Source organism: Equus caballus, chromosome 10 (assembly GCF_041296265.1).
Source record: "Equus caballus isolate H_3958 breed thoroughbred chromosome 10, TB-T2T, whole genome shotgun sequence".
NCBI lineage: Eukaryota > Metazoa > Chordata > Mammalia > Perissodactyla > Equidae > Equus > Equus caballus.
Genome location: NC_091693.1, coordinates 45,110,716 through 45,126,050, shown reverse-complemented (window position 1 = coordinate 45,126,050; position 15,335 = coordinate 45,110,716). Strand labels below are relative to the sequence as shown.

Genomic DNA, 15,335 nt, shown 5'->3' with positions numbered 1-15,335 from the left:
TCTTCATGGTCCATAAAGGATCCAGGTAAGAGGGATTTTTTCCCCCTCACAACAGCAAATAGTTCATGGGAAAAATAATCCCCATTAAAGCTGTTTCTTGGGCATAAAAGCTTTTAAGAAAGGTGATGTCAGCTTTATAACAGTCTCTCTCTCTCTGCAACATACTTTACTAGTGCTCACCAATATCTGGTTCTCTCCTCCTTCTGGGTACACAGATGACCCTTCCCAGCCTGGGCTCTCTGGTGGGTGTGGCTGGTTCTGCCCAATGAGCTGTGAGAGGAAGGGATGTGGGCCACGTCCGGGCTGAAGGACAGAAGGGCAGGTGTGAGATCTCCATGTGTTCTCTTCCCCGTCACAGTAGCCCAGGAGGCCGAGTGGTGGAGACAGTGCAGCTACAATTGGAGAAGCTTCTGTCCACCCCTTGCTGACCCTCAGCAAACACTCAGCTTGAGCAAGAAATAAACCTGTGCTGTGTTAGACTGAGATTTGGGGAGTTGTTTGTTACTGTCTCATGCCCCAGTCCGACTATTACACTGTCCTTCTCTTAACAGAAGCCATTGAGTAGTCAGTGACTCCAAAATTGAATTTCTTATGCCAGTATTATCCCAAGTTGAGAACTTCAGGGAAAAAACCTGCTCATTTTGTCGTGCTGTCATTGGCTCTGTGCTGTTGAATGGGTCTCAACTCCCGCCATCCAACACTGGTAAATGGAGGTCCAGCCAGGGAAGGCAAATACATGTTCTCTCTCAGGTAAGCTGGGAGTGATTCCTGATCGCTGCCTGGAGTAGTGTTTTGAAAACGACTCTGAGGCAAAGTCTTGGCTACGCAGGTAAGATCACGCAGTCGGTTAGTGACGTGCATTGTGGGCACAGGGCCTGGGGGCACAAGTTGTGGTATCTGCCATCCTTGTGTCTTACTACTTTCAAAGGGATGCACATACTCGTTCCGTGTGTCAGCAATGATGAGATCCTCGAGAGCCATTCAGCCCTGCCCTGAGATGCCTCCATGGAGAAAAGGATAGAATTAAGTGGTAGATTCAGCACGAGTCCATTTTGATTTCTGCTCACAAACTTGATCAGGTATCTTAACCAGAACGCTGGAGCCATATTCCAGAAGGATGCTGCCTGATACCCTACTGGCGGAAGGAACTATCCTTCATGACAAACTACCCAGAGAGCCTGATATAAAAGCAGTCAGAATTCAGAGGTGTCAGTCTTTCCAACCCACCACCAAGATTCTCTACTTAACCTCCTTTCTAAAGTCATCCTACTGTTTCACTGAGAGACACACCAAGTTGAAGCTGGGGTAGAATGAGGCAAGTAGAATTTTGACAAGTGTAGGTACAACGTGAATGCTGAGGTCCTGGCTGTCCCAGGGGAGGATGGGTTTCTTCTTCTTCTCTCTCCCACTCTTTACCAAACCCTTCAGCTCTCACCAGGTCCCCCACCAGCAACGAAGGGCTGGCCTAATACTCACTGAGCGCCATGTGAGCCCCGCGTAAGGCAGCAGCCCCACAGGCATTTGCTCATTTAACCTTTACACTAATCCTAGGAGGCAGATACTACTTATTTCTGTAAATGAGGACTCTCAAGCATAGAGAGATCAGGAATCCAGGCAAAGGCTCAGTAAGTAAATCTGGAAACGTGTGACTCCAGAGCCCATGCTTGGTCCAGTCTGTGGTAAAGGAAAACAAATCTGATTGCTTGCTAATATCTTTGGTTCAACAGAAGGAGATTAAAAGCTACTGATATGAGATTATGTAATGTCATGCTAATAAGGAGCTTCCAAGTGAAAGACGCTTTAGGCTGAGGCCTGGCTCCACCGCTTTTACCTGCGAGGCTTCAGACAAGTGATTCAGCCTCACTTTTCTTGTCTGTGAAGTGGGAACACTTACAGGATTTACTTCATCTTCCCGGGAGGACTCAGTGGGATTAGACATATAAAGTGATTAGTAGATCCTGGAATACGGTAAACATTAAAAACAAGGCTCTTATTATTATTCTCAGTGATTTATCATTCTCTCTTGCATGCCTATTTATCACAGGCAACCTTAAAATTGGTTGTTCTATGTTGAATTTGGCCAAATGGAAAAAATGATGTCTATTTTAGAGAAAATTCTTGCCAAATAAATGTCAAGTTTACTAAGTTCTAAAAGCCTTTTTAACTGATCCATTTAGGGATTTTTCCACATGTCTGTTTCTTTTGGTTTTCTCTTATAATATACTACAACCCAATTCCATATCTTACACTGCCTCGGACTCAAAAAAAGCATTTAAAGTGGCCCTGAGGGCTGATCCACTATTCCATTGAAAGTGAAAAAAGGCTAGACTTTCTCCTTACCCTCATTAACAGCATGTAGAGTTACAGTGACCTCCATTCTTTGATTGAGATTATTCAGAACCGCCATCAAAAGAGAAACCATCTAGCAGTAGGACTGAACTGCAGACTGAAAGAGTGGAGATGAAGTCTCAGCTACCCAGGGTCACCATGACACATTAAGGGGAGAGAGAGATTTATTTAAAGGAGTTGGTTCATGTGATTGTGGAGGCTGGCAAGTCCAAAATCTGCAGGAATGAGTTTCAAGCCAAAAGGAATTTGGCAAGCCTTTTGCTGTTTCTAGGAAGGCCTTCCACTGATTGGATGAGGCCCACCCACATTATGGAGGATCATGTGCTTTACTCACAGTCCACTGATTTAAATGTTATACATTTAAATATACTATACATCTTTATAGTGGCTTTTTAGTGGCTGTTAAAGAGATTCTTCACCATACGTCTCCATGTGCTTCAGTAAAACGGTATTTTCCTTTCATTTAAAATGTGTTTAATTTTTTTTTCCAGACCTGAATGTCTGCAAATAGCTGAATGATGGGCAGCACCGTTCCCTTTACCCAGGTAGCTGTTATAGTTCAAGCGTAGGCTGAAGACCGAACAACAGATGCTGGAGACTGTATGACGAGATACAGCAATGAGAATGCTGCTGCCAGGCTGCGAGGGCTAAGTGAGATCCCAGATGTGAAATATTAGGGTTTGTGCTCAAGTTCTTCCTGGATCACTTCCCACCCTTCCCCATCCTGCTCTGTGCCCCAGGAAACTGACCTTTGATGGAGGCTCTGACTGCCGGCTGTGTCGTTCTGTTCGGCCCATGGGGAGCAGTGGTGGAAGACGCAGAGGACGGAGGAAACTTAGGTGTGGGTATTTATTTTGAAGCTCCCTTCCTGAGAGGTCACATTGGGCTAGCTGTGCTCCTCGACCCAAGGTCACGACTCCTCTCAGCCACCCTGTCTGCAGAACTCCTGGCTTCCAGAGAGGGCCCCCTTCAGATCCAGACTGGTATCCACTCCTCAGTGCCGCTAGCCCTGGGGTCCTGCGCTATCCTGCAGGGATGTCCTCTTCCCTCGACACAAACTGTGAATAATCCCTTTCTCGAAAGCTCTTCTAATTACCTAATTTGAGTGTGTTGTTGCCTACTGGGACCATCTAATAAGGCATCCAACATACATTATTTTTCCCTTTTTTTGAAATTTTGGGATTAAAAAAAATTCTCTAAAACATTTCTGAGTTTTTTGCAAACCATAACTGAATCCATACATTTTGATGTTACTCAGCATTCTTTAAGCATCCGTGTAATAATTTCCTCCATAAATCCAAAGCCCAACACAAATGTTCTTTATCATGCCATGAGAATTATATAATCCTTAGTGTTTCCACTTTGATCCTAGTTTCAAGGAAACTCAGTGTTGAATTCAGTGATTATTGTCAATAATTAATTTAGTCAAATATCCAGTAACAACTATTTCTCTGCTCCTTGAAATGTTTTTTAAAAATAGTTTTCATCCTATTTTTGCTATTGTCTTTTGTCACTGTTTTTAGTCTGGCAAGTCATGTAAATCCTTTTGGGACTAAGAAGAAAATACATCCTAATTAATAAATATTTCAATGTAAAAATCAGGCCTGATCAGCATTAAGACTATAGAAAAGGACCAAAAAACCCAGATTCACAAGAGTCCACTTGGAAACAAGCCCCACAGGCAAGAGGCAAAGTGCCAGGCAGAAGGCGGATCCCACCCCACAGGCGCCTGGGTCCAGACAGCAAATCCCTAGCCAGCCCCATCTCTCCCCCACTGGAAGAAAACCCAGCCCTGGACACTATTTTTGATTCTTTGGTTCCCTGTGGGGCTTAAGAGACATTTAGGAACAGCCCAAACTTACTCTTGGTGTGGGGCTCCTGTCTTGGTCAGCAAGGTCAGCACAAAAAACATGAAAATCACAAAGACCGCAAGACCGACCCAAAATCCAATCACGATGGAATCTGCAAGACAGTTAATAGTGGGATTAGTATTTCACAGTAGCTCAAAACTGGAGCACTCAGGGCATCTGAGCTTTTTGGGAAATGAAATGAGAAAGGGTGTCAACAATCTTATGAGAAAATCTTGACTCATCAGTCAACTGGGGACAGTTAAGATGTAGGGAATGAGAGAGAGGGAAGAACCTGTGTCACCTCTGGGTTTCTGTGTCAGATAACACTAAGACTTCAGCCTTATTGACTCTTGGTTTCCATATCCCAGTGAAGGAACCTAGGACAGAGCAGGGGCCATCTAGGTCCTCAAGATTCCACTGAAGTGTCTTGAGTTAGAAAATACTGTTTTTAGCAGAGACTGTTACATGAAGTTTAAAGTGAATTCTGATTCAAACCAACCCAATTTTCTATTTCCACTTACATGCATGCTGGAATAACTCAGGTCCTCATTACCCCTTGCTGGGAACATACAAATGGGCCCCTGAGTGCTCTCCGTCTTCTCTCTTTCCCTGTGCTTGATCTCTGTGCGAACCGCTTTATCACAGCTCTGATAATGCAGCTCTTTTATGAAAAACTCTTCAACAAAAATAGACCTGACCTTTTCCAGATTAAAAGAGATTCCATAAGTAAAGCATTTTCTACAACATCTGGCATCTGAGAAGAAGGTACCCCCCATTTCCGGCTATTATTGTTAAAATTACCATTTCCTCCCAGTTTATCCCTCTTTAAAATCCATGTTTCCAATTGGACTAGAGGACACTGTGTCCCTGTATTTTCCTCAACTCTCAGCCATAGCTTCCTAACATCCACATCTTTCCAGGGGCTCTTACCTTTACCTGGTTGGAACAACTTTCCCCAGCCTAGAGCCTTCAAAGCCCATTCCTTACACCGTCTCCTTTACAAAGCCTGGACTAATGTCCCCAACGAATGCGCTCTCTCCCTCCCTTGAACCCCCCGCCATTTTTGTCTGTAATTCTCTACATGGGCCCTTCCTGGATCCTGTCTTGGGTAACAGTCATGTGTGTATGTCTCTGAGACAGGGGTGAGACTGGAATGTCTGCAGAAACTGGTTCACACACAGTAGGGTCTCCAATCTGGGGGACCCAACAGAGTTGAATTACTTTACGTCTTCTGATCTATTCTACAAAGTTTATCTATGTGGGAATACCATGAGGATGCTTAGCAATTTTTTAAAAATAAACAATGGGAGCTTATACATTAAATGTGTTTAAATACAAAGCATTAGTCTAACTAAATTATGTATATGTAGCACTTTTTCTAAAGCAAAGCAATCATATTAGCAATTTACTCTGCATAATTCATACTTTCGTTCTATACCTCTTATTGCCTAGAAGTTAACAACTTTTACGCAAGAACATTTATTCAGCACTCTGGATGCAAAATTCATGTATCTTTCCTGGGGTTGAGAGTTCCAAAGCAATAGAATTTGTAGACTTTGTCTTATAAAATAATGGAAATGAGGCCTAAAAAAGACATAAGGACAAGTGCCAAAAAAATACGTGTACATAAGTACAACTAATGTAACTATAACATCTCAACTTTGAAGGCACAGAGTGTGGACAACCATTGGACAGATCACAACAGTTCAGCACACTGTACTGCATCAGCTGCCTACACAGCAAAAGCAGATTCTCAAATGACACACCAGTGTGAAGTCCTCAATCGAGAATTTAATCTAGACGTGTGGATTCACACTGGGAGGTGTTCTCAGGAAGACAGCTGTCACGTTGCAGAGGGCAGCTGGATCCCCATCAGTCCTCCAGTTCCCTCTCCCAGGGCGGGCAGCGGTGGGGGAGGGATACCTTTAACCCAGACCCATCCCTGCCCTCTACTCTTCTATGGCACCAGGGAGCTGACCAGAAAGCAGCAATAATGTGGGGCATGGGAGGGTCACAGCCCCCAGAGAAGTCATGGTGGAGCAGAGGGGGAGGAGGATAAATTCCCCTCAACCTGACCTCTAATGAACGTAATGAAACAAGAGAGCTGAAGGCTGACAGCTACACACTTTTCACAGGTATGATCTTTTTCTCCATATATTATTTTTTCCACTCTAGGGTAGGGCCACAGCAACTACCCTACACACTCCTGCTCCTCTCCACCTCCAGAGAATAAATAGTGGCCTTTCTATCTCATGGTTATATTTAAAAAACAAGGGTTAATACTTAGTTTGAAAGAGAGAGTTCAGGACACCAGAGCCAGCACTGTCCTCACACCGCTTCTGGTTCCTAAGGCATTAGCATCAGTTTTGTGGTATGTGTTCCTGGCAAGGAGGCAACAGTGATGTTCTACTGAGTTCTACCTCTTTTACTTGTCCCTACTGTGCTCCCAATGACACGTCTTAACTCCAAGCCTTTGCAAGCCCTAGCTCTGCTTCTCATCTTGATGACCTGGCTTCTTGCTGACTCATCCGTGCACGTAACTGGCATGATCCGCAAGTTGGCATAGGACAAAAGTATGGAATGTGGCCACGACTGATGGCCCAGAACCAGAGGATGCTCCTTCAGTCTTTTCTCAACACTGCAGCCAGAGGGGCCCTGCTAAAATGTAAACATGTCCCCTCATTGACTCATAGGCTTTTGCTTCTGCTTTTCTAAGAACATCCTGTCTCAGCCAGCCAAGCCGTTCACAAATGTCCCGTTTCTCTCCTTCCCTTTATAGCAAAATTTTTGAGAGATTTGTCTGTACATACTGTCTCCCAATTCCTCTCCTCTCATTTTTTCTTGAACCAATTCCATCAGCCATTCACTCCCACTGCTCCACTAAAATTGCTTTTAAAATCATTGCCAGTCACTTCTACCTTGTAAATGCAACAGTCAAGTCTCAGTTCTCAACTCACTTTTCCTAACAGTAGGATTTGACACAAACCATTGTCTCATCCTTGAAATCCTTTCTTCACCTGGCTTCCAGGAAATCATAACTGCCCAGTTTTCTTCCTAGTTTTCTGTACATTCCACTCAGGCTCCTTTGCTGCCCAATTTCTAAATGCTGGTGTGCCCCAGGGCTCAGTTCTTGGACCTCTTCAGCTTTCTCTACACTCATTCATTCAACTCCTGGGTTTGAATACCATTTATATGCTGATGACTCTGAAATTTACACCTTCACTGCACACCTCTCCCCCCATGGCCCGGATGTCTGCTAGGTCACAATTTAACAGGTCCAAAAGTGAGCTCCTGGTGTTACTGAGGTCCCCATAGCCTCCCCCATCTCAGTGAATGGCACTTCGTCCTGCCAATTACTCAGATCACAGACCTTCAAATCATCCTAGCCTCTTCTCTTTCTCTTATACCCTATGCCAATCCATTGACAAATCCTGTCAGAACTATCTTTAAAAAAAATCCAGAATTTATGTACTTCTCACCACTCCACTGCCCCCACCATGTTCCAAGCCACATCATCAGCTGCCTGGACTACTGCAGTAGCCCCCTGGCTGGTCTCTGCTTGCAATCTCTCCCCGTCTTTCCCCAGCTGCAGAGTGGTCTTATTGAAACCTAAGCCAGATGCCACTCCTCTGGCCCAAAGCCTCAAATGATTTCTCAGAGAAAAAGTCAAAGTCCTCAGCATGACCTCGAAGGCCCTGGTGCCCTCTTCCTCACTACCTGCCTTCGTCTCCTGCTGCTCTGCCTCTTACTCACTCCCCTGGCACCATGCTGCCTCCTAGTTGTTCCTGGCATGTTCCATTTCACTCTTGCCATGGAGCATTTTCTGGAACGTTCTTCCCCAGATATATTATAGCTCAATCTCTCACTTCCTTAGATTTTTTTCTCAAATTTCTTATTCTCAGTAAAGCCTTCCGTGGCCACTCTATCTATATTTTCAGCTCCACACTCCACGTTTCCTTTCTCTGCTTTACTTTTCCTTTTTCACCACCATCTGGCAAATTTTGTTTCTTTAACTTATTTCTGGTCTGTCTCTCCCATTAGAATGCATGATCAAGAAGAGGAGGTATTTTTGTCTTCTCTGTTCATTGTTGAATCTCCAGTGCTTAACATAGGGCTGCGCACAACAGATGCTCAACAAATATGTGCTGAAAGAATGAATATCCATTCTGTCGGCACCACACGTGTCAGATATATGTCCACTTCTTATACATTATAAGGTTGAGTACCAGATTCAAAACCGAGGGCAAAAAGAGAATTCACAATGACAATCAGAGGTTGTTTCTCAGATGAGAGACCTACGATGGTCGGAATCTAAATTTCAGGAGGCAGAAGGACTTAGTCTAACTAAAGATGGAGCTACTGTTGCCAAGCATGATGTGTTACAAGTTAAGCAAATGCAGGTAACTGTTACAGTCATTTCTGTCCCAGTAAGCGCTTCCCCTTGAAATGTCTGGCTTCTATTATTTTGAACCTGCACCTAACTGACTTTGAATTTTTCTCTGCAAAACAAGGAGACACACTTGAAGGTCAGAATCACGGCATCTCAAAATGGAAGAGACTATACCACTGCATATAGACCAACAGTTGACTTCAATTTTTTTATTTTCCTGTATGTCTGGGGCAGGGTTTTGTTTTTTGTTTGGTTGTTTGTTTTTTGGTTTGGTTTTTATTCCTTTCTACATGTCTCATATATTGTCAGGCTCCTGAAGCGAAGGGCCTCTACTTTAATCGGATCTCTTCCATCAGAACAGTAAGGATTCACACAGGCATTTTTGTTTTGTCCTAGTGCGAATGTTAAAACTAACGAAAATACTCTTTATTAATAATATAGTAGGACAAGTAAGTATGTAATGTGTCACACTTCTGCCTACATTTTGCAGGAATTTTTTACAGCTTTAATCATTTCTAGAATGCAATATGCTCAAAAAAGATTTTTAATTGTCTCTGGAAATGTATCAACCAAAATTACAGCAGCAGGCCTGTCTCCTCTGTCCCTGAAACTAAGAAAATGAGATAGGAGCAAACTGACACAAAGACAAGATTTGTCACCGAGCTATCAATCCCATATTACAAGGAAATATATGGCAATTTGCCCAGAATTTCCACTAAAATTCTTAACAAGCAAGTGTTCTTCTGTAAAGATTGTCCAGAAAAACAATGAATTAAAGAATTAAAGTAAATTAAGGAGGGTGATTTCACACCCTGACTGCAACAGCCTTCCATCAGATGATCGATGACAACATATCCTAATGGATTCCATGAGCTTTTTTTATTTCCACAAAGAACTACCGAGCAGACATCAATAAAAGTATCAGTGAAAGCATTTAATTATTACTGTTCACTTCAGGGCTAAAGGATAGGTTTAGTAAATGATTTTTTAAGGAACAAAAAGAGAAAGCCCTCTAGCTAGGAAATGAGTAACTCTGAAGCCCTTTACAGCCCCGCTGATGGAGACCAGAAGCTGGGAACCAGCTGGAGTACCACTGCCTGGTCCCTTTAAATGCTTGGCCAGATGCCCCACCACCACCACTAGGAAACAGTGGCATCTGGGCTCTTAGGACCCACATATGAAGCCTGGGCTCCTGCGGTTCTTCCTGCAACAGGGAATGGGGACAAAGGCCAAACCACGCAATTAGCTGGAAAGGGGAGTGGAACAACATGGAGATTTAGGAGACTCCTGAGTGCCTCTCCTCCCATGGACACACCAGATGTACAGATACAGATGGAGTAATTCCCTCTGAAAAAGACCCAGAAACTAGCTGAGCGACTCCTACACATCTGGCAAATGAGAAAATATCCACAGTGAAATGGGTAGGAAAGGCTGGGACACACTGTTGTCATAAATTCCACCCCTGGCACAATGCCATACAATCAGGAGGGAGCCCCCAACTCCCACCTCCTACCCGAGGAGTGAAGAATTTGGACCACACATCCAAAGGCCCAACTTTTAAGACTCCCACCAGAGAGGCCCCCAAAACATCTAGCTCTGAAAGCCAATGGGGCTTGTGTCCACGAGAACCCTAAGACTACAGCAAACAAAGAAAGAGTTCTTAATGGACATGCAAACTCTCACCATAGCCACCCTGCCCCCGGACCCAGGGCTCAGCACAGAGAGAGCAGGCAGGAACACCCATCTCCCACCTCTCCCTAAAAGAGGTGTGTCTGCGTACTTAAAAGATGCTGCCTGACGCTTCTATTTAGCAAGCATCTAGGGCTAGATACATCCTCTCCAGAGATCAGGGAAGCCTGCAGACACCTCCCCCACCTACTCTTTCCAGCCTCCTCCAATAATAAAATCAAGTTGCCACTGTCTCCATGGAAGAAGCTTGTACACTGGTCTGGCACCCCAGCTTTTGTGGCTGCTGCCCGAGAGATGGGACATGGACCTCCTGGCTGACAGCCAGTGGAGCTGGCACTCATGAGTCCCACAAGACTGCAGCAAACAAAGACGCAGGTTTGTTTTTTTTTTTATTGAGGTCACAGTGGTCTGAAACATCATATAAATTTCAGGGGTACATCATTGTATTTCAGCTTCTGTGTAGACTACATCATATTCACCACAAAAAAACTCTAGTTTCCATCCATCACCATACAAATATCCCCCTTTACCCTTTGCAACCTCCCCCTATCCCTGCCCCTCTGGTAACCACTAATCTGTTCCCTATATCTTGTGTTTGTTTGTTGTTTTCTTATTATTGTTTTATCTTCCACATGTGAGTAAAATAATACAGTATTTGTCTTTCTCTGTCTGACGTACTTCACTTAGCATAATACCCTCGAAGTCCACCCGTGTTGTTACAAATGGCAAATTTCATCATTTTTATACTTGAGTAGTATTCCATTGTATGTGTATATACACACAACATCTTCTTTATCCACTCATCCATTGATGGGCACTTAGGCTGTTTCCAAGTCTTGGCTATTGTGAATAATGATGTGATGAACATAGGGGTGCAAAGATCTTTTTGAATTAGTGTTTTCATGTTCTTTGGATAAATACCCAGAAGTGGAATAGCTGGATCAAATGGTAGTTCTCTTTTTAATTTTTCGAGGGACTCTATACTATTTTCCATAGTGGCTGCACCAGTTTGCATTCACACCGGTAGTGTATGAGGGTTCTCTTTTCTCCAACTTCATTCTTTTTTGTCTTTTTAATAATAGCCTTTCTGATGGGCATAAGGTGCTATCATATTGTAGTTTTGATTTGCGTTTCCCTAATAATTAGTGACATTGATATTTTTTCATGTGCCTGTTGGCTGTTTGCATATCTTCTTTGGAAAAATGTCTGTTCAAATCCTCTGCCCACTCTTCAATAAATTTGGTTTTTTTGCTGCTGATTTATATGAGTTCTTTATATATTTTGCATATTAACCCCTTATCAGATACATGGTTTGCAAATATCTCTCCAACTGTTAGGTTGTCTTTTTGTTTTGTTGATGGTTTCCTTTGCCATATGGAAGCTTTTTAGTTTGAGGTAGTCCCTTTTGTTTATTTTTTCATTTGTTTCCCTTGCCTGAGGAGACATTTCCAAAAAGATAGTGCTAAGACTGATGTTGAAGAGTGTACTGTCTATGTTTTCTTCTAGAAATTTCATGATTTCAGTTCTTATATTCAAGTATTTAATCCACTTTGAGTTAATTTTTGTGTAAGGTGTAAGATAATGGGCTTTCATTCTTTGGCATGTGGCTGTCCAGTTTTCCCAACACCATTTATTGAAGACTTTCCTTTCTCCATTGTATGTCTTGGCTCCTTTGTAAAAAAGTTAGCTGTTGGCTCCTTTGTCAAAAAGTTAGCTGTCCATAGATGTGTGGGTTTATTTCTGAGCTCTCAATTCTGTTCCATTGATCTATGTGTCTCTTTTTGTGCCAGTACCGTGCCATTTTGATTACTATAGCTTTGTAGTGTACTTTGAAATCAGGGAGTGTGATGCCTCCAGCTTTGTTCTTTCTTCTCAAGATTGCTTTTGCTTTGCAAGGTCTTTCATTGTTCCATATAAATTTTAGGATTCTTTGTTCTACTTTTGTGAAAAATGTTGTCGGGATTTTGATAGAGATTGCTTTGAATTTGTAGATTGCTTTAGGTAATATGGACATTTTAACTATGTTTATTCTTCCAATCCATGAGCATGGAATATCTTCCCATTTCTTTGTGTCTTTATTTCTTTCAACAATTTTTTTATAGTTTTGAGTGTACAGATCTATCATCTCCTTTATTAAATGTATTCCTAGATATTTTATTCTTTTTGTTGCAATTGTAAATGGGATTGTATTCTTGATTTCTATTTCTGCAATGTTGTTATTAGCGTACAGAAATGCAACTGATTTTTGTATGTTGATTTTTTATCCTGCAACTTTACTGTATTCATTTATCATTTTTAATAGAGTTTTGGTGGATTCCTTAGGGGTTTGTACATATAAAATCATGTCATCTGCAAACAGTGACAGTTTGACTCCTTCCTTTTCAATCTGGATCCATTTTATTTCTTTTTCTTGTCTAATTGCTCTGCCTAGGACTTCCAATATTATGTTGAATAAGCGTGGTGAAAGTCAGCATCCTTGTCTTATTCTTGTCCTTAGGGGGATAGCTTTCAAGATTTCACCATTGAGTATAATTTAGCTGTAGGTTTGTCACATATGGGCTCTATTATGTTGAGGTACTTTCCTTCTATACCCATTTAATTCAGAGTTTTTATCATAAATGGATGCTGAATCTTGTCAAATGCTTCCTCTGCATCTATTGAGATGATAATGTTATTTTTATGCTTTGTTTTTGTTAAAGTAACATATCATGTTGAATTGTGAATGTTGAACCATCATTGCTTCCCTGGAATAAATCCCACTGGATCCTGGTATATGATCCTTTTACTGTATTGTTGTATTCAATTTGCTAATATTTTATTGAGGATTTTTGCATCTATGTTCATCAGTGATACTGACCTGTAATTTTCTTTTTTTGTTTGTCCTTGTCTAGTTTTGGTATCAGAGTAATGCTTACCTCATAAAATGAGTTAGGAAGTATTCCCTTCTCTTCAATTTTTTGGAACAGTTTGAGAAGGACAGGTATTAAATCTTCCCTGAATGTTTGGTAGAATTCACCACAGAAGCTGTCTGATCATGGACTTTTGGTTTGGGGGAGTTTTTGATTAATGTTTCAATCTCCTTATTAGTGACTGGTCTATTCAGATTCTCTATTTATTCTTGAGTCAGTTTTGGGAGGTTGTATGATTCTAAGAATTTATCCATTTCTTCTGGGTTATCAAATTTGTTGGCATATAGTTTTTCATAGTATTCTAATTCTTGGTATTTCTATGGTAGCCATTGTAATTTCTCCTCTTTCACTCCTGATCTTATTTATTTGAGCTTTCTTTTTTTCTTAGTGAATCTAGCTAAGGGTTTGTCAATTTAGGTTATCTTTTCAGAGAACCAGCTCTTAGTTTCACTGCTGTTTTCTATTGTCTTTTTAGTCTCTATTTCATTTATTTCCACTTTGATTTTTATTATTTCCTTCCTTCTACTGATTTGGGGCTTTGTTTGTTTTCTTTTTCTAGTTCCTTTAGCTGCAGTGTTAAATTGTTTGAGATTTTTCTTGTGTCTTCAGGTAGGCCTGTATTGCAATAAACTTCCCTCTTAGTACCACTTTTGCTGTATCCCATAAATTTTGGTATGTTGTATTTTCATTTTCATTTGTCTCCAGGTATTTTTCTGTTTCTCTTTTGATTTCTTCATTGACCCAATAGTTGTTCAATAGCATTTTGTTTAATCTCCACATATTAGTCACTTTTCCAGCTTTCGTCTTGTAGTTGATTTCTGGTTTCATACCCTTGTGGTCAGAAAAGATGCTTCATATGATTTCAATCTTCTTAAATTTATTGAGACTTGTTTTGTGGCCTAATATGTGATCAATCCTAGAGAATTTTCCATGTGTATTCAAAAAGAATGTGTATTCCCACCACATTTTTGGATGGAATGTTCTGTATATATCTATTAAGTCCATGTGGTCTATGTGTCATTTAAGGCCAATGTTTCCTTATTTATCTTCTCTCTGGATGATCTATCCATTGATGTAGGTGGGGTGCTGCAGTCCCCTACTATTATTGTCTTACTGTCAATTTCTCCTTTTATGTCTATTAATATTTGCTTTATGTATTTAGGTGCTCCTATGTTAGGCACGTAGATATTTACAAGTGTTAGCCTCTTGCTATATTGTTCCTTTTATCATTATGTAATGCCTTTCTTTGTTTCTTGTTACAGTTTTTATTTAAAGTCTATTTTGTCTGATATAAGTATCGCTACCCCAGCTTTCTTTTCATTTCTATTTGCATGTTTCACTCCCTTCACTTCCAGTCTGTGAATGTCTCTAGATCTGAAGTGTATCTCTTGTATGCAGCATATATATGAGTCTTGTTTTTTCACCCATTCAGCCACCCTATGTCTTTTGATTGAAGCCTTTAGTTCATTTTCAGTTAAATTGCTTTTGATAGGTATGTAATTATTGCCATTTGTTACTTGTTTTCTACATGTTTTTGTAGTTCTTCTCTGTTCCTTTCTTCTTCTCTTGCTCTCTTTCCTTGTGATTTGATGACTTTCTTTAGTGTTATGTTTGGGTTCCTTTATCTTTAATTTGTGTGTATTTATTATAAGACTTTGGTTTGTGGTTACCATGAGGTTCATATTTAACAACCTATGCATATAGCAGTTTATCTTAAGCTGATACTCTCTTAAGTTTGACCACATTCTAAAAGTCCTACGCTCTTACTCCTCTCCCATGTTTTATGTGTTTGACATCATAGATTACCTCTCTAATTTTGTGTATCCCTTAACCTCTTACTGTAGATACAGATGCTTTTAGTACTGTCATCTTTTGACCTTCACACTAGTTTTATAAGTAGTTGCCCTTACTATATATTTGCTTTTACCACCAATACTTTTTCTTTGATAATTTATCATTTCTATTTGTGGTCTTTTCTTTTCCACTTAAAAAAGTCTGTTTAACATTTCTTGTAAGGCAAGCTTAGTGGTGATGAGCTCCTTTATTTTTTGCTTGTCTGGAAAAATCTATGTCTCCTTTCATTCTGAATGATAACCTTGCTGAGTAGAGTATTCTTGGTTGTAGGTTTTCTTCCTTTCAGTGCTTTGA

The 15,335-nt window shown here is 41.0% G+C and overlaps 1 protein-coding gene across 8 annotated transcripts in view; it reads right to left on the bottom strand.

The window, feature by feature from the left end:
• The window catches only part of MRAP2 (melanocortin 2 receptor accessory protein 2), a 45,135-nt gene that overhangs the window by 6,735 nt on the left and 23,065 nt on the right, over positions 1 to 15,335 (bottom strand). For all 8 annotated transcript variants that reach the window (XM_070225271.1, XM_023650756.2, XM_070225270.1 and 5 more), the window contains one exon: positions 4,212 to 4,311. In XM_070225271.1, the coding sequence (XP_070081372.1) occupies positions 4,212 to 4,311 (100 nt within the window). The remainder of the gene's footprint in view (positions 1 to 4,211; positions 4,312 to 15,335) is intronic.